The sequence below is a fragment of the Acomys russatus genome, chromosome 5, assembly GCF_903995435.1.
Source record: "Acomys russatus chromosome 5, mAcoRus1.1, whole genome shotgun sequence".
Classification (NCBI taxonomy): Eukaryota; Metazoa; Chordata; class Mammalia; order Rodentia; family Muridae; genus Acomys; species Acomys russatus.
In genome coordinates, this window is record NC_067141.1 from 76,501,548 (window position 1) to 76,525,615 (window position 24,068).

Consider the following 24,068-nt stretch of genomic DNA (forward strand, 5'->3'; position numbering starts at 1 on the left):
GCTGGAATCCTCACTAGGGTCACCTGGTCACTAGGCTGGAGTCCTCACTAGAGTCTCCTGGTCACACAGCTGGAGTCCTCACTAGGGTCACCTGGTCACACAGCTGGAGTCCTCACTAGGGTCACCTGGTCACTAGGCTGGAGTCCTCACTAGGGTCACCTGGTCACACAGCTGGAGTCCTCACTAGGATCACCTGGTCACATGGCTGGAGTCCTCATTAGGGTCACCTGGTCACTAGGCTGGAGTCCTCACTAGAGTCACCTGGTCACACAGCTGGAGTCCTCACTAGGGTCACCTGGTCACTAGGCTGGAGTCCTCACTAGAGTCACCTGGTCACACAGCTGGAGTCCTCACTAGGATCACCTGGTCACACGGCTGGAGTCCTCACTAGGGTCACCTAGTCACACGGCTGGAGTCCTCACTAGGGTCACCTGGTCACTAGGCTGGAGTCCTCACTAGAGTCACCTGGTCACACAGCTGGAGTCCTCACTAGGGTCACCTGGTCACACGACTGGAGTTCTCACTAGGGTCACCTGGTCACACGGCTGGAGTCCTTACTAGGGTCACCTGGTCACACGGCTGGAGTCCTCACTAGGGTCACCTAGTCACACGGCTGGAGTCCTCACTAGGGTCACCTGGTCACTAGGCTGGAGTCCTCACTAGAGTCACCTGGTCACACAGCTGGAGTCCTCACTAGGGTCACCTGGTCACACGACTGGAGTCCTCACTAGGGTCACCTGGTCACACGGCTGGAGTCCTCACTAGGGTCACCTGGTCACACAGCTGGAGTCCTCACTAGGGTCACCTGGTCACACAGCTGGAGTCCTCACTAGGGTCACCTGGTCACACGACTGGAGTCCTCACTAGGGTCACCTGGTCACACGGCTGGAGTCCTCACTAGGGTCACCTGGTCACACAGCTGGAGTCCTCACTAGGGTCACCTGGTCACACAGCTGGAGTCCTCACTAGGGTCACCTAGTCACATGGCTAGAATCCTTACTAGGGTCACCTGGTCACTAGGCTGGAGTCCTCACTAGAGTCACCTGGTCACACAGCTGGAGTCCTCACTAGGGTCACCTGGTCACTAGGCTGGAGTCCTCACTAGGGTCACCTGGTCACACAGCTGGAGTCCTCACTAGGATCACCCTCATAGACTCCAGGAAGTTTTCGCCTCACAAGGTTTCTAAATCACTCACCGAATGTCCCCTATGTCCAGTTGTCTCTCCCTGCACTTCCTCCCTCCATCCCTCCACAACCTGGCCCTTCCTGCTCCCATTTCCATTCCCATTACTTGCAAAATCTATTTCCCCTTTCCTGGAAGATCCATGGCCCCCTTAGAGCCTTTCTCTTTACCCAACCTCTCTGGGTCACTGGATTGTAGCTTGTTTATCATTTGCTTAACAGCTAATATCCACTTATAAGTGAGCACATATCACGTTTGTCTTTCTGAGTCTGGATTACCTCACCCAGAATGACTTTTTCTAGTTTCATTCATTTGCCTATAGATTTTATGATATTTTCCCACACTTTTCAAAGCTGAGTAATATTTCACTGTATAAATGTACCACATTTTCTTTATCCATTCTTTGATTGAGAGGCATCTAGGTTGTTTCCAGTTTCTGGCTATTATGAATAAAGCTGTTAGGAACATAGTTGAGCGAGTGTTCTTGTGGTACGGTGGAACATCTTTTGGGTATATTCCCAGGAGTGGTATAGCTGGGTCTTGAGGTAGATCAATTCCCAATTTTATGAGGAACAGGCACATTGATTTCCACGTGGTTGTACAAGTTTGTACTCTCACCAACAGTGGAGGAGTGTTCCCTTTGCTCCACATCCTTGACAGAATGAGCTGTTATTTGGGTTATTTATCATAGCTATTCTGACAGGCGTAAGATAGAATCTCAGAGTAGCTTTGATTTGCATTTACCAACTCAAAAAAACCAGGAGCCCTCCTATATACAAATAGCAAATGGACTGAGAAAGAAATCCAGAAACAACCCCTTTTGCAATACCCTCAAATAATATAAAATATCTTGATAATATAAAATATAAAATAACTCTAACCAGGCAAGTGAAAGACATGTATGATTAAAAACTTGAAATCTTTGAAGAAAGAAATTGAAGAAGATATCAGAAGACGGAAAGATCTCCCATGCTCATGGATCAGTAGGATTAACATAGTGAGAATGGCCATCTTACTGAAAGCAATCTACAGGTCCAGCACAATCCCCGTCAAAACGCCAACACAATCTTATAGACCTTGGGAAGACAATTCTCAACTTTATATGGAAAAATTAAAAACCCAGGATAGCGAAAATGATCTGGAAATTCCTAGAACTTCCAGAGGTCTCTCCTCCCCTGACTCCAAGCCGCGCTACAGAGCTATAGTAATAAAGGCTGCATGGTCACTCATTGATCAGTGGAATCGAATCAAGGATCCTGACACAAGTCTACATACCAATGGACACCTGATCTTTTTGTAAAGAAGCCAGAAATACACAATAGAATAAAGAATACATCTTCAACAAATATTGCTGGCCTAACTGGATGTCTTCCTGTAGGAGACGCAAATAGATCCACATCCATCACCCTGCACAAGGTCCAAGTGGACCAAAGACCTCAACATAAAACCAGACCCACGTAACCTGACAGAAGAGAAAGCGCGCAGGAGGCAGCTTACTGAGCAGAACACTAATAGTGCAGGCACAAGGCCAACAATTAATGAATGGGACCTCACAAAACTGAAAGGCTTCTGTAAGGCAAAGGACACCATCGATAGGACAAACAGCAGCCTACAGAATGGGAAAGGGTTTTTACCCACTCTAGATCTGATAGAGTAGTCTAATATGCAAAATATATAAAAAATTCAAGAAATTAGATATCAGAAAATCAAATAATCCAAATAAAAATGGGGTATAGATCTAAAGAGAGACTTCTCAACTGAGGAATATCAAGTGGCTGTTCAGCACATTTTAGACTTTTGGATGGGGCAATAAAATGAGGTCATCGTTTTAAAAACAATTATTTGCTATATAGTAGTTATATTGGAAAATGCTTTTATTAGGAAGCAGGCATAGTCATCTGAATATGCAAATAGTGATTAGATTAGTGCTTGATATTAGTCAGGAAAATTGATAACATGATTTTTTTTCCCGGAGCACCTTTCATGGTATTAGTGTTCTACCACCATAATAAAACAGTCCGATTTTTTATGTTAGTGACTTAGAATAGCCATGACTCCTCCCTTCCAAGCATAGATTCCGCTTGTTTTTATGTCACCAAATGTCACGTATTTTTGTAAACTTCCCAAATGGATATTGTGTCTTTTCCTATCCAAGTCATTTGTTGCACTGGCCATGATTTGCATATACCCTTTATTTGTATTAACTGTTTTGACAGCTCCTGGGGTTGAAGAAGGTCCCAGCACAGGGTGCTTGAGTTGGCGTTTGAAGGAGGAATAACGTTTTTATGGAATAAGAGGACAGCAGACAGAAGTGGAAACAGTGTAGGGAACAGCAATACAGAAAAGTAAACGTGGCCTTAGTGTTCCCAGTGTCTGCTCATGGGTGTACAGACCTGGAGGGGATGTCGCCTTCACCCTTGTAAACTGACTAATACAAATCTTTAACCCTAACCCTCATTAGCTCATGAGTCACAGTATCTAGGAAGTGGAAGCAGCCCAGATGGACAGATTTCATGCAGCCACAAAGAAAAGTGAAATCATGTCATTTTAAGGAAAATAGATGCAGCTAGACGTCACTGTGCTCAGCGAAATAAGCCAGACTCACAAAGACTGGATTTCCTTGCACTATCTTGTGTGGCGCCTAAATTTAAAATTATATGCATGTGTGTATATTTATATGCATGTGTGTTTATAGATCAGTTATACTGATATTTGTTTTCTTGACGATGTCAAGGCTAGTCATTTATTTCCAATTGCTGCCAGGTGATGTCAGATAGTTAGTGCCAAAATGGGGGGTCGGTGTTCTCTGAGGTCATCACACTTTCCAAGCACATGTTTTTACCCACAGTTCCATATGGCAGTCCTAAGTTAGCGGATTTGTCCTTATTTTCTGCTCTGTGACTAAGGCTGCCTGCTGTCGCTCACTAAGACAGTATATACCCCCAGGGCCCTCTCAGTCCTCTGCTCGCTCTTCACACTGGCTCTGGATGTCAGAACTTCATGGTGAGCTATCTGACTGTGATTGTCAGATGGCACCGAATGCCAAGATTCTGATGGCACACGGCGCAGTCATCCAGCTGAGGTGCTACAGGAACCACTGAGAGGCAAAACCGCTCAGATGGGATAGTGTGTAGTTGGGGAGAAGCACCAGGGTTTACACAATAATGTTAGCACTTGAAAGTAGGAAAGCCTAGCACATGTGAGGCGTGTAGACATGGCTGGCTTTTGCCAAATGCCATACTGCTTAGAAAACACGCCTTACGTGAACTGACAGCATGCTGTGACCATAAGCAAGCCTTCAGTGATGGCACCTGAAGGCCATCATTTTCCACAGCCAGAGGGCAGAGTATGGGGAAAATCCTCCTAGAACTCAATCGTAACATTGGCTGATGGTAAACTGCAGCTTCAGCCGTGACTGTTTTTCTGTGTGAATCATGCCTGGTCAAAGGAAGAAGATGCTGAGGTGTTTAATGGGCGTGCTTCTGAACATTGTCAGAACCTGGAGACCTCCACATGCCCTGACAGTTGTGTTTGCCAGATTAGCCTACCTTTGCTAGATGAGCCTGGTCTGGTCTTTTTTTTTGATTTTCTAATAAAAGAACATTGCTTTAGAGAGATTGGAAGTGTCTTTTAATATCTTTAAGGTCTCAAATATAAAAATAGCAAGCACATGGCTAAAATGCATCCAAAGTATAATATTATTTAGCCTACTTTTCAGCTTAACTTTTCATTATTAACATACATTTGCATTATAATGTAATATAACCCCTCTTCTAATGAACTGTTCTATAAAAAGACTTTTCATAGGTTTCTCTAACTTTCTAAAACTTAATTTAAATATGAAGCTCCTCTATTTAGTTCCTTTTGTATTTATATTTCACTTTAACTTAAAATTTTTTTTAGATTAATGTATTTATAACATTTCCTCTTTCCCTGTTCTCCCTCTAGACCCCTCCTGTACGCCCCTCTTTGTTCTCGTTCAAACTTACGGCCTCTCTTTCATTGTTATTGCGTGTGTACATGCTCCTAAATATAGCTCGCTCAGCCTGTGTGACATTACTTGTAGTATGTTTCATGGCTGACCACTTGGTGTTGGTTAACCCATTGGTGGGCTCTTCCCTGGGGGGACTGTTTTGCCTGCCCTCTGCATTTCTCGTGTGGAGTCCCTTGTGTAGGGTTGAGGCCTTGTGGACTCTTCTCTGCCTTATTTCATAGTTTTATGCCACCTTGACATAAACTAGATTCACATGGGGGAAGGTAGCCTCAGTTGAGAGAATGCCTCCGTAAGACCAGGCTGGAGGCAGTAGGGCATCTTAAAGCTTGTGAGCCTGGCTGGCAATTGTTAAACGCTGAATGCTTAGAAGATTGTCTTTCATGAACTCACATAATAGGTGGCGTCACCTGGGCTGGTGGCCCTGCCTGAGTTCTATAAGGAAGCAGGCTGCGCAAGCCAGGGGAGCCAGCAGCACCCTCCCATGGCCTCGCCTCAGCTGCTGCCTCCAGGTGTGAGCTCTGTTTGAGCTCCTGTGTGGACTTCCTTTCACGATGAGCAGGAATGAGGAAGTGTGAGCCAATTAAACCCTTTCCTGCGGAAGGTGCTTTGGTGGGGGTGGATGTAACACACCCCTGTACTGAGGCAGTCATCACTCCCACGTGCCCACTGTGTGCTTGTGAAGGTCACGCTTGAGCAGTTGTCCTGGTGACACGGTACGGTGAAGTGTCTGACAGTAGTGGACGGCTCGACTAAAGCGAACCCCTGATCTTCTGGCTCTTACAGCCTTTGTACCCCTCTTTTCACAACGTTCCCCGGTTACAGTTCCTCTGGGGCATGCATTCTGTACAATTTATTTTGCACATGAATTTCAAGAAATAGGATTATACAGATCAACACTGTCTGTCTGTCTGACCTGATAGTTTTGTTCTGGACATGAAAACAAAAATTAAAAAGAATCATAATTTTTTCCGCTGTCATAGGTAATTATATTTTGAAGTCTTTGACTTAGAGTTTGTGGGTCTGAGTCTCGATATGTATTCATTTGTAATATAATGAAAGCCCAAAACTCCAGCTCTTGATTTTAGATCATATTAGTCCATTTTGCTTGAGTCTATTGATTTAGAGAAAAACTTTTCTCAACGCAACTGAGCGAGCCTGTGTATGTGTGCACAATATGAACGTGTGATACGTGCACATGCATGTTTATGTGTGTGCTCATGTATGCATGGTTGTGAGTGTGCACTTATGTGCAGGCCAGGGGCTGAGAACGGATGGACTCTGAGGGTGACTTTTAAAAATAAACGTTCATTGTTGTATGAAATAGAGAGAATATTTTAATTTCAAATAATATTACAATGAAGAAAATAGGGTTTTATGATTGTTCTGGTTTTTTTTTCTGCTTGAAACTGTCTGTGTCCCTCTTCAGACTGTTGTGAACTTGTCTTGTGAGTGGGGGGTGGTGCCTCTCCCGAAGCTCCGGGTCGGACTCTGTCTGACCAATGTTAGGTTCTGTTGTCTATGTGGATCTTATTACTTTTCACAAGCATTTTCTATTCACTCATGCCTACTTATTTTCAGTTTTCTTTGCAATTATTTTGGGAGTTTATTTTTAAAAATTCATTTATGTGATACAGTTTTAACACTTTACATTACTTAGTAGTGAATAAATCTTTTATGTTTTTACAGATGTGACTCTGAAAATCGCTATGTTGGTAACCCACTCAGGGGGACATGTTATTGTAAGTATTTTAATGTTTTCTTTGACAGTAATTGATCTATAGTGTTAGTTGTAGATAAATGAATACCTATGGTTTTATTACTATTTAAGTTATTCTGGTTCACATATTTATGATTTTACTTTAATTTATTTGAGATTATATTTATAACATTCCTAAAACTTGTAGTTCTTTATACTCCCCTATCTGTCTGTTGCTTAGAAAGCTAATTAATGTCTATTTGCAGTATTCTCTTAAGTGCTTGGTGTCTATTCCTACAGTGAACAGTAAGATAATCATATATTCTGTCAGAAACAAAATGTATGGTTCAAACAAACTTCTATAATTTTAATGTAGTACTTAAAATTTTTTGAAGAAATAGAATTTTATGATAGGCTATTTACAAGGGACAGCTCTGACCGCCCCCAGGTCGATGCTGGTTTCCCATCGTCCCCCAGGTCGATGCTGGTTTCCCATCAGCGATGCTTCCGTGTGATTGTTTAGCTTTGTTAGAGTCATTTCCAAAATGATTTCGGAAATGGTCATCCCATCAGGGTCTCATTCCTCCGTGTCTCTCAACGTGTTTACACAGTCAGCCTTTTAATCCTCGCTGTTCTGGTAGTTATGCAATGAAATCTAATTTATTTTATTTGCATTTCATTCGTCACTAACAATAGTGGTTTATTATGTGTTTATTATGTCACTTGAAGCGTTTGACTTTTTCTAAGTGATTTATTTTCATGGTTGTTTCCATCTGCTTTCTATTGCTGTGTTAAAACGCCACGTGTGTGGGGAAAGGGTAAAGCGCCATCACTGAGTGAAGTCAGGGCAGGAAGTCAGGCAGGAAGCTGCGGAGAGCCCATGGAGGTGCTGCTTACTTGACTTGTTCAGCGGCAGGGCTGGGTCAGGGTGCTTTCCTATAAGCTGGGGATCAGCGCCCCCTAGGAGTGGAGGTGCACACGGTGGCCGGGCCCTCTCACAGCAGTCACAGCCAGGAGAACTCCAAGGCTGGAGTCAGCGCTTGGAGGCATTTTCTTAGCTGAGGTTTCTTCTTCCCAGGTGACTTTAGTTTGCCTCGATGGGCAAGCAAACCAACTAAGCGGCATTAGGTCTTAAAGATCCTTTTTTCCACGTAGAAGTTATGTATCACATGTATAGTTGGCAAATGTTCTTCCTTAGTTTATGTTTGTCAAAAATCCTTCATAAAGCATGTGCTGCATGTCTGGATACACCTCAACCCTGTAAAAAGTAGTTTTCTCAAAAGGCAGATTTTTTTTTTTTGTAAATTCTTTTTATACAATATATTTTGATCCTACTGTCCCTACTTATGTAATTCATGTTAGTTCCTTTCTCTCCCCACCTCTCAAAAACAAACAAAACAACAACAACAAACAAACAAAATACATCCCCCACCACAATACAACAAAATGAAACCAAGAAGAGAAAGAAAAAACAAAACAAAACAAAACAAAACAAAAAACCCAAATCAAAACAAAAAGCCTCAAACCAAAAGCAAACTGTGGCATTTGTTTTGTGTCTCTACTTCAAGGCAGGCCCCCAGAGTGTGTCATACTCAGAGAAAAGGGTTTTTTTTTTTGTTTTGTTTCCCAGCAGGCATCAGTTACAAATGCCTTCTTGATTAGAGGTGGGACATTGTGCCCACTTCCCTTCTCAGTGCTGGGGTTTTAAAACTACTTGGAGATTCATCTCAATACCAGTCAGAACAGCCAAGCTCAACAGGACAAATGGCAGCACGTGCTGTTGTTGGTGCTGGGTGCGGGCGTGTAGGTGTGGCTGGTGGGAGCATGCACACGGGACAGCGCTGTGGAACTCAGGCGCAGGCTCCTCAGGGAGCCCCAGATCTGGCCCTGCCACTTTTGGCCATGAATGGAGAATGAGAAGGGTGCATTTCCCTGGCGGGATGCTAGTCAGCTGTTAAGAATAAGCAAAGTTTCAGGTAAGTGGGTAGAGCTTGAAACAGTTGTCCCAAGCGAGGTAATCCAGGCCAGAAAAAGACAAGTGCAGCACTTGAAGTCAAATGAAAGGCAGTTTTGTTTGTTTTCCTAGGCAGGGTTTCTTTGTGTAGCCCTGGCTGTCCTGGAACTAGCTCTGTCGATCAGGCTGGCCTTGAACTCTTAGAGATCTGCCTGCCTCTGCCTCCTAAGGGCTGGGATTAAAGGCCTGCGGACAAGGCGTTTTTAATTTAAATGAACTTCAATTTACAAACTTGGCGTTCTGAGAAATGTCTATAAGACATCTATTGGCATTTATATTAGGATTTTGCCCAGTTTTTTGGGTGGATTTGAGTGAATTGACATTTTTACTATAGTAGTCTTTACTGGTAGAAATAGCCTTTTTTTTCTTTTTAATTTTCTTTCATTTATTTTAGCAATGTTTTATGGTTCTAATTGTGTATGTCTTTCACTCCCGTATTGTTTTTATAAAATTACATGTATTATCTGTAGGCCCAGCTAGCAACCAATTAAGACACAGACACCTGTTATATTTTAAAATAGCCTTAGTTAACCTGGCGCAGGGCAGATATCAATCCTCTAAGCTACGTCCCATAGTGGGGCAGGCATGGGATCCCTGCCTCAATCCCATGCCATCTGTTTCCAATAACTTCTGTCAAGCTACCTCCCATCCATAATCCCAAATACTTGCTAATGTTCTTCATCTGGGCCGGATTCTCTATCCACGCCGGCCATGTGCTTCTCCTCCACCTAACCCATGGCAGCCTTCCTCTCCTCTCCTCAGGTCTCTTTTCTTCCCAGAATTCCTCTTTCCAAGCCCTACCTATCTCCTGCCCTGCCCAGGTGGGATGGCTTTTTATTAAGCAGAAGGTGGGTCACACAGACAGCAAACAGTAATTAGCATCAAAATACATCACACCATCCTCCAACACTCCCCACCCCTTTCTTGGTCAGATTTATCCCTGTGTTGGTTGTTTTATGTGGGGTCTGGGGCTTGAACTCAGGTCTTCCTGTTTGTACTTTACTGTCCGCTCTTTCCCGAGTCCTGCATTGTCCACATCAGCGTTAGTGTGTTTGCCTACTGTTCTCATGTGCCCTGACATAACGGTCACACACATCCTTATTCAGGAAGCAGTTACACTACATTTTCTTTGTATCAAACCGTGCCACTTCCTTCCTATCGTAGGAAATTATAACTTTTGTTTCTGAACACATATTTATTTATTTATTTTCTATTACCAAATAGTGAATTTCATTATTGGATTTTTCTAACACTAAACTTTTTGTTCTGGAGTAAATTACACTTTTAAGTAATATTACTTCAATACTGGAAATTATTACTTGTTTACAGTTTACATAGGATTATTTAAGTATCAGTGAATATAGTTTATCTTTTTGTATGTTGTTTTCTTAGTTCTTGATTATGTTTTATCTTTACATGCATAGTTTTGAATTGTGGGATTAGCGTTTATGAATGAATTTGAACGATTGCTTTAAAAAGCAATACTAGTGAAACGCTATATGAGTTTGTTTGTTTGTTTGTTTTATTTTTTGTTATTTTGGTTGGGAGCTTAGCCTTTAATAGCTGAGCCATCTCTTCAGCACATGGTGGGCTTAGTAAAGAGTAATCATTTAATTCCTATCTTTGTGGTGCTTTTAAATTGTTTGTTAAAAGGTTTTTTATGTATTTACTATTTATCTATTTACACAATCAGTCTTGAGTTTTGCTCCCTTTGCTGACTTTGTTTTCCAGCTCATCAATTTTTCATTTTCAAATATCCTTTTTTTTTACTCCTTGAGTGGTGAGTTCTGAGCTCCCACCCCAATATTTTGTTGCTGATTTGCCTATATTTCGTATAAGATTTTTTTTACTGACATTATTATCTCCAGAGTTTATGATTTCAATATTTTACCTTTAGATGATTTTCTAAGCTTGTAAATAAGTACATTCTTATATTTTCTACTTTTATTGATAACGTAGCAAACACCCCAAATCTTATTATTGTGCTGGTGTTCACTGTGACACACCTGACAGTGTCTGGCAATGATTTATTTTCCCAGCTGGAGGAGGGCATGGTACCAAGGGAGCTCAGCGGTCAGGGGCGGGCCGGGGTACTGCCAGGCAGCCGGAAGAGCTCTGATACCTTATCCAGAAGAAGGAGCCATCAGGTGCAAAACAGTGAACTGAGGCTGAGAGACGCTGGGCTTGAGGCTTAATGAGGTTTAGATTTGATTGAAGAGAAACATTTCCGTGTGTGCCTTCATCTAGAGTGTGCACTGCATGTATGTTTGCGACTGCTCTCATGTTCTTAGCACATGGGTGATCTGTGTGCCAAGTCTAACTAGCAAGGTGGCACAAAGTTTGTTACTCCAAATCCTCCTATGTTTCTTTCTTTTTTGTTGTGGTTTTATTTTGGTTTTGACTTTTCATTTAGCATAGTAATCTTCAATCATATTCATTTTTCTGAAATGTCATGCTATCATCATCTCTATAGCTGAATAAAATACTATTTGTTGTATCTATGTACCGTATTTTCTTAACCCTAAATAGGAAAAAAATAAATATTTTCTGTGTGAAACAACAAAAAAGGAAATTGGAAAAAAAGAGGCCAAGGCAACATAAATATATAATTGTAAAACACATAAAAAAGCATAGAAAGCAGTTTTTGTCTAAGTAAATATGACAAATATTGCTCCAGCATCGTGAGAAACAAATCACAGAGGGAATCAAACTGGTGTGACTACCACATTGTAAAGTCTGCGTAGTTCAGCAATTAATGTTTGCTGACTCAGCAATCTATTTAAAGTGAGGTGCATAGTTTAAAATGAATTGATTATGATAGCAAGAAAACAATCACATCTTTTCCAAGAAAATATGTGGAGTTAAGGAAAATAGTGTAGCCTCTTTTGCATTATTACAACATTCTGGATACTCAAAGATGCATTGGCTCCAACCATATACTTACATTGGGGTAAAAATTATATGGAATTCATAAGTTATGAGACAACAAGGAGAAAATAAGCACCTAAACAATATGAGAGAATATGCTTTAAAAACTGAAGAAAGATGTGTAAAATAACATGGAAAAGAATAATGGAATTAGAATAGAAATTTGAAAATAAAGCAAGTCCCAAAATTCTGATGATTGACTAATTTATCGTGACTGTGTAGGATGATTTTTTTATTTAAGTAATTTATTCAGATTACATCTCAGTTGCTATCCCCTCACTTGGATCTTCCCGTTCCCCCTCCCTCTTTCATCCTATTCCCCTCCCCTAGGTCTGTGACAGAAGGAGTCCTCCTCCCCCACTATAAGATCACAGCCTATCAGGTCTCATCCTGGTAGCCTGCTTACTCTTGCTTGAATGCCACACAACTGTGGAGAATGTGCTGTCCATTGGCTAGATCTGGATAGGGGGTCTAGGTTTACTGCATGTATTGTCCTTGGTTGGTACAGCAGTTTGAGCTGAACCCCTCTGGGTCCAGATCTGCCAGCCTTAATGGTCTTCTTGTAGGTTTCTAGGACCCTCAGGATCCTTCTGTTTCCCCATTCTCCCATGCTTCTCTCACCTGGAGTCCCAGTAGGAAGTCCGAGTATGTATCCCAATCTCCTGCTAAGTGAAGACTTTCAGGGGACATCTCTGTTGGGCAAGTGTCCAATTATAAGCAGTATATACCGTGTGTATCTTTCTAGGTCTGGATTAACTCACTCAGGATGATCATTTCTAGTTCCATCCATTTGCCTGCAAATTTCAGAATTTCCTTGTTTTTAATAGCTAAGTAGTATTCCATAGTATAAATGTACCACAGTTCCTTTATCCATTTTTCTACTGAGGGACATCTAGGTTGTTTCCAGGTTCTGGCTATAATGAATAAGGCCGCTATGAACATGGTTGAGCATATGTCCCTGTTATGTGGTGGAGCATCTTTTGGGTATATGCCCAGGAGTGGAATAGCTGAGTCCTATTCCCAATTTTTTGAAAAAGCACCAGATTGATTTCCAAAGTGATTGTACAAGTTTGCACTTTCACCAGCAATGGAGGACTGTTCCCTTTTCTCCATATCTTCACCAGCATGTGCTGTTACTTGAGTTTTTGATCTTAGCCATTCTGATGGTGTAAGGTGGAATCTCAGAGTCACTTTGATTTGCATTTCTCTGATGACTAAGGCCATTGACCTGTTTCTCAGCCATTTGATATTCCTCTGTTGAGAATTCTGCTTAGTTCAGAGCCCGATTTCTTAATTGGGTTATTTGGTCTGGTGGTATTTAATTTCTTGAGCTCTTTATGTGTTTTGGATATTAAACCTTTGTTAGATGTAGGGTTGGTGAAGATCTTTTCCCAGTCTGTAGGCTGTCGCTTTGTTCTGTTGACAGTGTCTCCTGCCTTACAGAAGCTTCTCAGCCTCATGAGGTCCCATTTATTAATTGTTGACCTTAGAGCCTGGGCTGGTAGAGTTCTGTTCAGGAGGTTGTTTCCTGTGCTAGGCTCTTCCCCATTTCTTCTTCTAACAAATTTAATGTCTCTGGTTTTATGTTGAGGTCTTTAATCTACTTGGACTTGAGTTTTGTGCATGGTGACAAGTATGAGTCTACTTGGATTTTTATACATGTAAACATCCAGTTAGACCAGCACCATTTGTTGAAGATGCTATCCTTTTTCCATTGAATAGATTTGGCTTTTTTGTCAGAAATCAAGTGCCCATATGTGTGTGGGTTCATCCTCCTGTGTTTCTTGTTTATAATGCTTGTATAAAAACAAACTTGTTCTCATGATTGATTACGTTACAAGTTGCTAGAGTTCACGTGGAGGGTGAATAGCATAGCCCTGGCTTCATTTCTCTTCTCCCTTTGTTGATTGTTTTACTAGTGTATGCATTACTTTGTTTGTTTTAAATAGTTTTGTCATTAATATCTTTAAAGGTGATAGGTTTTTACTGGAGTTTTTTGAGATTATAAATTTATTTGTGTACAGCATATTTCAATTACAACTAGTGGCTTTTCTTTCTGTTGTTTCTTAGGTTTTATATGGACATATTTGTTCCCTATTTTTCTTAGAAATTATTCTTTTACTGTTTTGTGCAGATTTTATATATACCAAATGGTGACTAGTTACAAGTATTAATATATTCTGTAGCTTATATTCCATTCACTATAAGTTTTAAATATATCAATGCTTGAGCCATTTATATTGAAAACTAAAATACATTTAAATCAATGCTGTCTAATGTAAGTATAGCTTGAGTCATAGGCAAAAGTAAATGGATAAGTAAAATCAATTCAAATAAAATATTTAACTCAACATATATAAAGTATTTTCAATATAAAATGTAATCAATATTTAAAGAGCATCAGTGGGGGAAAAAATCTATATTTCTTTATGTGCTAAGCATTTGAAATACACAGTGTATCCACTGTTTGTCTAAGCTGGCCCCAAACTCATTGCCTGTGTTTAGCTGGAGCTCTGGGGCCACGGGTGTTCTTACCATGCCTTGTGCTAAAGCAGATCACGTTGTGTTTGCTTGGCATTGACCACTAACTAGCCACAGTGCCGATTTATTGGAAAATTTCTCAAAATACATGCAATGGCTTCCTTTCGGAAGAGTCGGAGAAATCGCCGTAGCCCACTAGATGGCAGTGTTGCCATCGTCAGCGCAGCTCGGAGGGAGGAAACTCTGAGAATGGATGTAAACAAAAACTCTCTGGTCTTTGAGATCCGAATTTGAACTGCAAGTGGGCACTGTAACTTACAGACCCCGAGTGCAGCGTGTCCTAACACAGCTGGGAGCAACTTAAAAACCTCAGTCAGGACATATGAGAAAGCTATCGGTCCCCATCGACATCGACTTACTGAATTTATCCTCGGTTATTTAAGAATACACTACTTTAAAGACACATGCATTTTGGTTACATGAATTTTAAAAATCGTAAAAAGTAACAAAAGGCCCTTTAAGCTTGAAAGAAAGACTGAGTGTATGAAAATTTCAGCTGCTGGGTTTGCAAGCGTGCACTGATTAGCTTCACAAGGCCCCGCTGTGATCTGTGCCCCCGCTCTTTACTGACCGAGCTGCGATGCTGCGCTTTACTCTGTTTCTCAACTAGCTTACATTTTGGTATGCTTTAGTTTTTAACAAATGACTTATTTTTCGTTACTCTTACTGCAATTTAGAATTCAGGATAGCTTTTGAGATGCTAATATGGTGCCTAGGTTGAAAATTGTGATTTTTATATTTCAGCATTGATCTCTGTTCCTCAGCTTAGCTTCCGCTAGTGTGTTAGTGCTAACCCACCACCCTTAGGATGTACACGTCTATCTAGTTAATGTGTAGGTCTTAGATGTAGAAACATTACTTATGAGCATATGTATCTATATAAACCATGTATATGTGTTTGTATGGTGTCATATTCTTGTTTGGATATGAGAAAGAGAGAGGCAGAGACAGAGACAGAGAGGCAGAGACAGAGAGGCAGAGACAGTGAGGCAGAGACAGTGAGGCAGAGACGGAGAGGCAGGGACGGAGAGGCAGGGACGGAGAGGCAGGGACGGAGAGGCAGGGACGGAGAGGCAGGGACGGAGAGGCAGGGACGGAGAGGCAGGGACGGAGAGGCAGAGACGGAGAGGCAGAGACCGAGAGGCAGAGACCGAGAGGCAGAGACCGAGAGGCAGAGACGGAGAGGCAGAGAGAAGGAGAAGGACTATTTTTTGCCTGCACATCTCTCTGTGCACCACATGCACATCTTGTGCCAGGTACTTTATAAGAACAAGGAGTGCTCTTAACCACTGAGCCAATTCTCCAGCCTAAGAGAGAAACATTTTAATACATTATCATAGCAGCCAATTAAAGATACCAAATGTCAATCTTAGTGCCATAGAATGCTGCATCATATGAAACAGGGAACACATGAAACTTGAATTAGTCCTTACATTTAACAAGACAATTCTGGGTTGGTTTTGTTTTGTTTTTTTTTTTTTCCTTTTAATATGAATGAAAGAGTTTTCTTGTTTTGGACTGTATGCTTTGTCTGCTTAATGCGTTTCTTTTACTTGAACTTTAGAGAGCTTAATGTGAATTTCTCTTTGACTATGCTCTTATCTGTTTGCCTGGAACTGGAGTTGGTAGTGGACAGAGATCTAAGCTCTTTCTCACGTATTGGAGGTGTGATAGATGTATCAAGCACCCGACAGACAGGGTGTGTCTCCTTCCTGCCCTGGGTTTTCATCAGAAGCTGCTAGTGGAAGCTAGTCGCCAGTACTTTGAACTTCCTGTCTCTAGGGATGCGAACCCCCTAAACATCTTCCTTATAAATCCCCCAGTTTGTGACTTGTGCATATGGCACTAGAGTGTCTGCCACAAAACATACTTATGTGTCGCAGTTAATTTATAAGTATGGCCTAATAAATGTTTATTATTGGGCTAATTATTACTATGGCGGTATTTTTTTTAACCTTCTAGCAATCAATGAAGACACTGACATTTGTTATCTTTTAATATAGCCTTGGTTCACCTGGGCAGTGCAGCTATTAACCCCCTAAACTGCCTCCCATGTTGGGGCAGGTATCCCTCATCCTGCCCCAATCCCATGCCATCTGCTTCTAATAATTTCTATCGAGCTAGCTTCCATGCATAATCCCAAATACTTGCTAGTGCTCATCATCTGGGCCAAACCCTCCATCATGCTGGCCATGTGCTTCTCCACTTAACCCATGGCGGCCTTCTTCCTCCTGCTCTTCCTCCTCCGGTTTCTGACCACTTCCTCTCCCAATAAATTACCTCTCAGTCCTACCAGCTCAGGAACCTCAGCCAAGCCTATCCCATTTGCCCTGCCCAGGTGTGTTAGGTTTTTATTGGTCAAGCAGGAACAAGGTTTTAGGAAAGGTTACGAACACTTTGGGATACACGAGCCTGCTCATTTGGGCAGTAGCCAGACTAAGCCCCACACTACATAGGAAGGGGAAATTTTGGTTTTATCAGAATCTTTAGTGCTTTAATCTGCGTATTCCTAAGCAGCCTAAATTTTCATCTGGTCGCAGCTTTTGCTACTTTTCTGCCCCATTAGTCCTCACATTCTATTTTGGACTCATGCTTACAGGGTGTGAAGCTATTTCACGGTTGCACTTTCCTCATATAACGTGAAAATTTGAGTACACGGCATCGTGTTTTGATGGATCTCCACATGTACAATTGTATGATGCTCATGGCAGGCCTAATGGTAGTACACATATGTAAATTCTTAATAAATAAATAAATAAGCATGCACGTTGCTAAATATACATGCTCACTGACTAAACCTGTTAAACAAAATGTTTGGAGGTCATGTGATTTTTGTCAAGTAAAAGTTGCCGTAAATGTGTAACGAACATTCCATAGTCTCAGAAGCTCCGCAGCTTGTTTTTCTCATCACTTGCTTTTGTGTATGAATCCCCACGCTGTGCAAGCCAGCACCGCTTGCTTTCATGGATCCCCCTTCAGCGCGGACTGAGCGATGGCCCTACCCCGGAGGCTTCACTCTGAAGGTTGAGTTGGGCACTTCAGTCACCACGCTAGGATGAGAGACTGTGTCTGTATGAATTGCAGTTTCGCTGGGCTGTATCTGAGACACATATGCAAACTAGAAATGAGATAACTCATTTTCAGAAGTGAACGTAGCTATGTTAATTTAGCTGTTACTCATGTAAGTATATGCCATGAAGACTTATTAAAGATCAGGGTTAAAGAAAGTGATTCCAGCTGTGCATTCCTTTAAAAACACCCCGTTTATAATCCCAGTAATAGAAGTAATGCGTATCCATTCCAGAAAAAGATAGGTTAAAAGGCAAATTAAAATTCCTGATGATTCTGCCCAAAGAAAATTGCTGTTAATCATTATTATATTGATCTAAAATATGAGTCCAAGGGGGAATGTCCCACTTAATGATCTTAGAGATGGTCTGGGCTTTGTTTCCTGCTTTGTTCTGGAAGCACACCGGGCCTGATGTGTGCTGGATACTTGCTGCGTCTCTATAGCTGTAGTTTCTTTATTAGGTTGAATTTTAGCAGGTGAATTATACACCTTTTTGTGAATAGAAATCACCACATCATGTTAATACTTTTTATGTTTCATGACATCACCATCTTTTCATGAAGATTGGCCTGCTGGATATTCCTTCTCTCACACTGTCTGCCCTCCCATCATGGTATCACTGTCTTTTCATGAAGATTTGCCTGCCGTGTATCCCTTCTTTCACACTGTCTGTCCTCCCATAGCGAGACATGCATGCCACTCGTAAGGGCAACATGAATAATCAATTCATGGCACTTTTCCATCTCCTAACTTGGTGATTAATAATGAGTTAAATGAGTGTATGTTTTTCAAAATTATTAATGACACCTGTGAGATTCTTCCGTCTATTTAAGTTTTCTTTCAGTGTGCTCACCCTTTTAATGTGTTTCCTTTCAAGCTTTTTGTAGTTATGAGGCACGAGGGTTCTAGCTCACCACCGCTCTGTTTGCGTCATGCCACAGAACATATGGGTGTGGTAGTCTTCAAAAACAACACAGTAAACACAAAGTATTTTCCTCCTTGTAACACATCTGTACCTTCTTAATATGTTTTCTGATACACACTCAAAACTTATCTCCTTTTAAGAAGTCTTTTAAATAAATTTGAATCTAAGGAAAAAAAAAAGAAGTCTTTAGTTTAAAATACTTTGCACATTTCATGACAACCTTGCAGCATTGGTCGGCCATACATTATACTTCTGAAATACACAGATAGCAAAAGAAGCCTAATATGGGGATCAAAGATTGATGAAACCACAATAATTATAGAAGAAATAGAAATTTAACATGCATACATCTTTATAATTATTAGTAGACTAGACAATTTAAAAAATGCAAGGTTTTCAAAACACAAATTATTAGAAATATAAATTATATTGTTGGAAGTTATAAACATCTTCAGATAGCCTGTATGAAATGACAATAGTGCCTATCAAGTTTCTGGATATGCATTAGAATTTAAAAGTCATGGTTTTCTATATACTTACCTGTAACCAGCTAGTGGGTCTACCTGGCTAGGTATAATAAACTAAAGTGTTGTATTTAGCCGGGGGTCTTGGCAGAGGGGATGCACACCTTTATGGCCTCACATTATGTCTTTAACCCCAGCACTCGGGAGGTAGAGGCCGGTGGATCTTTGAGGCCAGCCTGGTCTACCGAGCGAGTTTCAGGAGAGCGAGGGCTGTCACATAAAAAGTGTCTCAAAAAAGTGTTTTATTTATTAATTTTATATGCTAATATAATAACTCCCTGATATGAAAGCTGTGGGTGTTTATGTGTGTGTGCTTGCCACATCACTTTAAATGGTTATTTATTGTTTATTTAGCTTGTTTTTTTGAGATAGGGTTTCTTTGTGTATCCTTGGCTGTCCCGGAACTCACTTTGTAGACCAGGCTGGCCTTGAAGACAGAGATTCTCTGGCCTCTGCCTCCCAAAAGTTGGGATAAAAGGCATGTGCCAGTGCCACCGGGCTGTTGTTGTTGTTGTTTTTTTTGTTTTTTTGTTTTTTTAAACACCTTTAGTAAACAGCCTGGCTGTAGACATAACAAGATAATGTTTTCTTTTTAATAATTTTAAAATAGCTATACTTCCTATCATCTCTGTACTGTCATTCATTGCCTTTTATTTATGTGCTATTTTCTTTTAAAATACTTATTTTATGTATGTATGTCTGTGCACCACCTGTGTGCAATGCCTGAGGAGCCCGGAAAGCCCATGAGATCTCCTGGAACTGCAGTGACAGACAGTTGTGAGCCTCCATGTGGGGCTGTGAATTGAGCCTAGGCCCCTGTGGCAGACCCATCTCTCCAGTTCTTCTGGGTCATTTCTGTATTTCTGTTTACTTTCATTTCTTGCATACATGTGAACATATATTTTTAGGATATTTTACCCCTTAAATTATTATCACCACATTTGAATTTGAAAAGCATTCCTGAGTGTACATTTCCATAAATAATTATGGCCTCACATTATGTCTTTTGGTCTTTATTGTTATGCAAGTACCATGGCCATCTGGGCCAGTCAGGGTTTCTATTGCTGTAATGAACATCAAGAGGAAAAGCCACCTGTGGAGGAAGGGATTTATTCAGCTTACCTTTGTAGTCCTTCCCTGAGGACAGTGAGGGCAGGAACCTGGAACAGACACCTGGAGGGATGCTGCCTCTCTGCTTGCTTGATCCAGGGCTTGTCCAGCCTGCTGAGCAGCTGACCACCTGTTGAGGGGATGGTCACGACGAGCAGAGCTCTCCTCAAATCAGTCATTAAATAAGAATACCCACCCCCAGACTTGGCCTGCATTCCAATATGATGGAGGCATTTTTTCAATTGAGTTTTCTTTCCCCAGGTGACCCTAGCTTGTGCCAAATTGACTGTACTTCTTTGTAAATAGTAGTACTTCTTTGTAAATAATTACTTGTTTGTGTGATTATGTACACACACACACACACACACACACACACACACACGTGTAACGGCCTGGTTGTCTACAGTTGTTGAGAACTGTTGGAGCTGCCCTTGATGTTATAGTCACAGTTTAGCTCAGGAGGGTTTTGAATATTCACAAAGTTACTTAACCAACCCCATTTTCTAACTTACATCTTCATTCTCTCAAAATAAGACTTCTGTGTTTTAGTGGTTGTATCCGATTCCTTTTACCCAGGTCTTAGATATCATTTCGCTTTTATTGGCCTCTGTGGATTTGTCTCTGTGAATTCTTCATATGAAATGATGAAATGATTTGTCATTAGTTGCAACCTTAAACACTTAGTGTGATATTTTTAAATTTCAAACATAGTAGATACCAGTACTTTATTTAATTTTTTTTTGTGCATGAGCAATATGCTTCTAAATAAACTATATTTTTCGTCGAGGAACATTAGATTATTTTCCTTTCTTGGTTATTACATATATTGTGAATTTATCTCTTGTACATTACACATTATATGAATAGTTAGTTTATCCACCAGGATACTTTCTGTCATATATTTGACATACACTGCTTTCTTCTTCTCCTCTTCCTCCTCCTCCTTTTCTTCTTCTTCTTCTTCTTCTTCTTCTTCTCTTCTTCTTCTTCTTCTTCTTCTTCTTCTTCTTCTTCTTCTTCTTCTTCTTCTTCTTCTTCTTCTTCTTCTTCTTCTTCTTCTTCTTCTTCTTTTGAGACAGGGTTTCTCTGTTTAACAGAGCTCTGGCTGTCCTGGACTCACTTTTGTAGACCAGGCTGTCTTCGAACTCACAGAGTTCCACCTGCTCTGCCTCAGAAGTGCTAGGATTAAAGGCGTGCGCCACCATGCCCAGCTGTACACTGCTTTTTAATATGTGATAGTCTCTTATTTTACAACTCTGGTCACTCATGTGTTAAAAATTTGACTTCTCTTATTTCTTTATATCTTTTTTCTTTAGCATAGGAATGGTTCAATAATTCAATAGAAAGATATACTTTTAAATTATATCCATTTGTATAAACTCAAAACATGTTAGATTGTAATTTCATTGATCATTACTCCACTCTGTTAGAAAATTTAGAGCATATTAAGTTATTGCCATTAAGGTCCGTGTTTCAAATGCCAGGTAGTTAGTTATTCAAAATACCCTAATGATGCAGTCATGTAATTTCTGAAATTCTGAGGCAAAATAGAGCATCCTGATTACATGAAAAACAGTGCAGTTTATTTCTTTCTGTACAGCTTGATAGGGATAGTCTGTGCAGTGTAATTGTTACTTATTTGATTTATAGTAAATTGAATGTCTATATTATATTTTTGTTGCTTCATGACACAGATTTATATTTCACTATACTTGAATTGTTACTAGTATTTAATGACAAAGTTAATACTATGTGCAAAGTATTTTCACCCAACTCTTGCTTTTTATAAAGCTCTTTTCGAGTGTATGTCAGGATTCTCTCTTCCCCACAGACAGTCTTCTGATTGACTACCAGTTTACCTTCAGCCTTCTCCAGGAAGATGATCGCCACCACACCGCCATCAACTTCATAGCCAACCCAGAGCAGGTACTGCGCTGCTGCCACCTCCCACAGCGAACGCTGCTATGGCCATGGCATCCGCGGTCTCCCACAGGGAATGCTGCTATGGCCATGGCATCCGCAGTCTCCGTAGGGAATGCTGCTAGGCCACGGTGTCCACAGTCTCCCACAGAGAATGCTGCTAGGCCACGGTATTCACGGTCTCCCACAGGGAATGCTGCTAGGGTACGGTATTCACGGTCTCCATAGGGAATGCTGCTAGGCCACGGTGTCCACGGTCTCCCATAGGGAATGCTGCTATGCCACGGTGTCCACGGTCTCCCGAAGGGAATGCTGCTAGGCCATGGTATTCACGGTCTCCCACAGGGAATGCTGCTAGGCCACGGTATTCACGGTCTTCGTAGGGAATGCTGCTAGGCCACGGCGTCCACGGTCTCCCACAGGGAATGCTGCTATGGCCATGGCATCCATGGTCCTTCTTTGTCTTTTATCATGTTTCTTGTGGTTTAACTTCTTAGAATTATCACATAGGGAGAATTCTTTAGAAACCACTGAAGCTTGTAAATTTTCTTTTCATAAAATGTAGATGTCCTTGTGATTTAGGTAATTGACAAGTTAGTAGTTTTGATTGGCAGTCTCCTGGTTTAAATTGTACATCCACATTTATGCTTATGCTTATTAGCACTCAGAAAATTCTTATTTGCAAGTAAAGCGCAGGAATTCAAGGCATGCTATATGCATTTTCCTGAGCTACACAAATGCTAGCTGCACAGTCATCTTATACCCACTACCAATAGCCAGCCAGTACCCTTCACAGGTCTCTTTCCTCTAGGTAAAGACAAAAAGATTAAACAAATGGAAAAGAAGACATCTTAACTAATAATAATAGCAAACTTTTCTAATGAGTACAACATCCTTAAAATTTCTTTCAGAAATCATATAAAAGCAAAAGCCAACTTGTTAGAGACGAGGAGCCTTTGAGTTCATCACAGTTTGCTTTCCGTTAAACAGCACAAATGCTATCTGTGTTTATTCAGTTGAATATTTACATTATACAGTTTCAGAAATTTAATGAACAAATCAGTGGGTTGACTAATAGGCATTTAACATACCATTTTAAACTTTGTTTTCTTTTTTATAGTCAAACAAGAATTTGGACATTTCAATCAATGCTTCCAACAACTTTAATCTCAACATTACGTGGTCAGTTGGCTCAACAGGTAACAAGAGTTTTCTGTCATGTCTCTTCCACATGTGCTTATGTGTTAAAGTTGTTCTGATGTGACTTGCCATTCTTTAAAAAAAAATAAAAAATACACAATTGCTTTTCATCATCTTGTGGTTTTACTGATAAAATAACACGTAGTAACTTGAAATATATTAAATATTAAATACATTAAATATTATAGTTAATACTATAACTTCCTTATTCAATTAAAATTAGAAGTCTAGCAGATAATACACACCACTTGGGCATTTAAAGTAGTGCTGCTGCGACATACTGTGACTTTAACTAAGACAGATTGTCTCTTTAATGTCTAAAGATTTCAATTACCTCAATTCTTTATTGAAGTTATAAATTTAATTACCAACCCCAATATTTACATGAAGCAAAAGTATTCTTCCATACTCACTGATAAATACAACAAACTGTCTATTATTTTCAGTCTTTGAAATACACTCCTTCTGGTTGGCACCACGGCTAAGAGGGAATACATTTTATGAGCATGCCTTCCATAATAGAGTTCACAAATTGAAGTGATTGATCTTAAGAAATCACAACTATGAGGAAGATAAGTTGTTGTGTTGGATTATCAATTTGTTAGGTCATTTCCAACACATTTGTTAGGTGATGGGCACAGAGACTGCACGTTACGAGTGCACACGCGTCACATTTGGAATAGATCTTGGGAAATGCGTCCTGCTGCTTAGTCTACTAATTCCGATGATTTTCACTGCTCATTAAGGTAGCGGTCTCACTGAGCAGTTGGAAATGCCCTGTTCCATTTGGCTAATTCCAGTAAACATTTACTGAATGCCCAATATGTTCAGTAACTGAACATTCATGTAGTATTTTAAATTATGGACTCTTTTTAGGTTTTTAAAAATAGGAATAGTTCAGTTTTTAGAAAAGCAATTAAATTGTGTTTTTCATTTTGATTGGATTAAGACATGAACAGATGT

At 40.6% G+C, this 24,068-nt stretch overlaps 1 protein-coding gene across 1 annotated transcript in view; it reads left to right on the plus strand.

Annotated features, from left to right (window-relative positions):
- Positions 1–24,068, plus strand: part of Atrnl1 (attractin like 1) — a 552,888-nt gene that overhangs the window by 131,376 nt on the left and 397,444 nt on the right. The window contains exons 21-23 of the mRNA XM_051146856.1: positions 6,864–6,916; positions 21,817–21,911; positions 23,026–23,104. Of these exons, the coding sequence (XP_051002813.1) occupies positions 6,864–6,916; positions 21,817–21,911; positions 23,026–23,104 (227 nt within the window). The remainder of the gene's footprint in view (positions 1–6,863; positions 6,917–21,816; positions 21,912–23,025; positions 23,105–24,068) is intronic.